This window comes from Elephantulus edwardii, unplaced genomic scaffold (genome assembly GCF_000299155.1).
Source record: "Elephantulus edwardii isolate Elephantulus edwardi_28Jun2011 unplaced genomic scaffold, EleEdw1.0 scaffold00185, whole genome shotgun sequence".
NCBI classification, from domain to species: domain Eukaryota; kingdom Metazoa; phylum Chordata; class Mammalia; order Macroscelidea; family Macroscelididae; genus Elephantulus; species Elephantulus edwardii.
The window spans coordinates 2,333,212-2,335,850 of NW_006399935.1; the positions used below are offsets into that span (position 1 = coordinate 2,333,212).

The 2,639-nt window shown below is 39.4% G+C and overlaps 1 protein-coding gene across 1 annotated transcript in view; it reads right to left on the reverse strand.

Moving 5' to 3' along the window:
* Window positions 1–196, reverse strand: part of LOC102843058 (EGF-like module-containing mucin-like hormone receptor-like 4-like) — a 41,937-nt gene extending 41,741 nt beyond the window's left edge. The window contains exon 1 of the mRNA XM_006896413.1: window positions 112–196. Coding sequence (XP_006896475.1) covers window positions 112–196 — 85 coding nt within the window. The remainder of the gene's footprint in view (window positions 1–111) is intronic.
* Window positions 197–2,639: the final 2,443 nt, after the last annotated feature.

Below are 2,639 nucleotides of genomic sequence, written 5' to 3' on the forward strand. Positions count from 1 at the left end.
GCCAACAAACTGAAGCTGTGAACAATCTCAATCTCTTCACCATCCATCCTGATGCTGCCAATTGGTCCAGTGGTGAGAATCTTTGTCTTCTTGATAGAAAGTCTGCCTTGCCTGGCATCACCCTCACGATATCAGCTATGTCCGGGCTCACTGTTGTGTCAGCTTGTTTGCTGAAGGCTCCTTTTTCTCCTCTCATGCTCCGCCTCTTTCAATGACTGGCCTACCCTGATAACAACCCCGAGGCCTGTGAAGGAAGCCTCACTACCTCTACCTGTAAGGAGCAGAAATATTCATTCCCAAGACAAATGTGTTTCTTAAAACAATCAACTCTATGAGATTAAAATAATTCTTTTTTTTTCAAAAGCAAAGATGAGATAACAGGAAATAGTAGAGAATCTATAGGAAAATCCAGGGTGGATAGGGTGAGTGTTGAACATTGTGGAGAATGTAACCCACATCTTAGAACACATTACAGGCATAAATGGGAGGGGGGGAAATGCTCTGCAAATTTTTACTTGAAAAATAGTCTTTTATAAAAAGAGAAAATCTATAATGCTTTTATATAGGTTATTCCATCATTTATAGACCTCCAACTATGCCCGGACCCAAATCCCATTATGATGGTCATTTAACAAGTCTGTTTGAGGGAGCTCTGGTGGCCTAGTGGCAAGAATCTGTGTTACAATCCCTGAGGTGTGCAGTTCGAATCCACCAGATGCTTTGCTGGAGAAGGAGGGGCAATCTCCTCCTGTACTAGTCAGATCTGATTTGATGGTACACACACACAAAAATAATCAAATAAAATAAAAATTTAAAAAATAAGTCTGTTTGACATTTCTTACCAATATCGTGTTCCGGATATTCATGTTTTCCTGGAGAATCAGCAATATCATCCCATACAGTCAATACCACTTCCTGAAGTAGATGAGTAATCTTTCGTGCAATATCTTGAGTTTCATTGTTCCATGCATTTTTCTTTAAACGAAATAAAGATAATTAAGTAAGAACTCAGTCAAATTTAAGAAGGTTGGGTCAAGAGTAAGGGTGACTGGGTGAGTTTAGACAATACTGTTGTGGATCACAATGGTTCGTATTGTGCCTGAACTCACCGTGAGTCAAGGTGATTAGACGGCCGTTAACAACAGGTTCCGTGTTATCAGCTGAATACATAGCTTGTCATTTATCACACAAACTGTATGTCATTTGTAGCACTTTATGAAATCATGAAGTTTTACAGGGGAGTGCTCCAAAACCAACAGGAATTGATTTATGGAAAAAGAGAACAGAAGGATCTGCGGGGAATAGGACTGTAAGTATTTGATGCAGATCTTCATAGAACAGCTCATCATTTTCATTCTATTCCTAAGTTTCTCAATATTGACACTTGACATTTGGGATTGGAAAATGTTTAGTTGTGCAAAGCAGTTCTGGCCATTGTACGATGTTGAGCAACTCCTCTGTGTTGTACCTACTAGTTTCATACACTGGGATAGAGCCCTCTGATTGGAAGACACTGAAAAATGAAGAACAGCCAGAAACATCAGCTAATGATTAGAACATGGAATGTACAAAGTATAAATATAGGAAAATTTGCCATTGCCAAAGACTAAATGGAACACAGAAGATTTATAGACTAGAGATTGGTGAGCTAAGATGGACTGCCATTGGTCACTTTGAACTAGACAATCATGGTTTACTATACCTGGGATGAAAAGTTGAAGAAGAATGGTATTGCATTCATGGTTAAAAGGACTATTTTACAATCTATCCTTAAGCACAATGCTCTAAGAGTTCTATTCATGCACATTAGAGGAAGGCCTGTTAACACCACTATTACTCAAATATACACACCTACAGCTAAAGCTAGAGAGGAGGAAATGAAGGACATCTGCCAACTTTTGCAATTCTGAAATTGACCAAACATGCAAAGATGCATTAAAATAATTTGTGCCTGAAAAGAAAAAGTTGGAAACAATGAAGAGCAAATAGTAGTTGGAAAACACAGACATGAGTTTGGACAACAAATGATTTAACTTTGGACATTAAATTATTTACCCATTGCAGATACATTTTTTTTAAAGAAACACAAAATGGGACCTCTGGTGGCCTAGTGGCAAGAAGCTGCACTGCAATCTCGAAGGCAAGCAGTTTGAATCCACCAGATGGTTCACTAGAGAAGGAGGGAAAATCTCCTCCTGTGCCAGCTGGAACTGATTCCACAGCACATAAGAAATAAATGAAATAATTTTTTTTAAAAAAAGAAATAAACACAAAATAGTGACAAAATATGTGGACCTTATCCGATGGAGTGCAGTGTATCAGATTGACTTAATCTGTGGGATGAATCATTGGGGAAGCTCAATATCAGTAGTCAAAACCCAGCCAGGTGCTGAATGTGGAACATTGAGGTGCAAGTTCAAACTAAAGCTGAAGAAGACTAAAACACATTTGTTGTTCAACAGCCCTAAACCCTGCTCTATCCTGTGCTCTATCCTCTGACACACCCATCCCGATTACCCCAGTCACTGAATCAATCCACCTCATAGAGGGTCTTCCCCTCCTGCGTTGTCCCTCTACTCTACCCAGCATGATGTCCCTCTCCAAAAACCTGTCTCTCCTTGCAACATGTCCAAAGTATG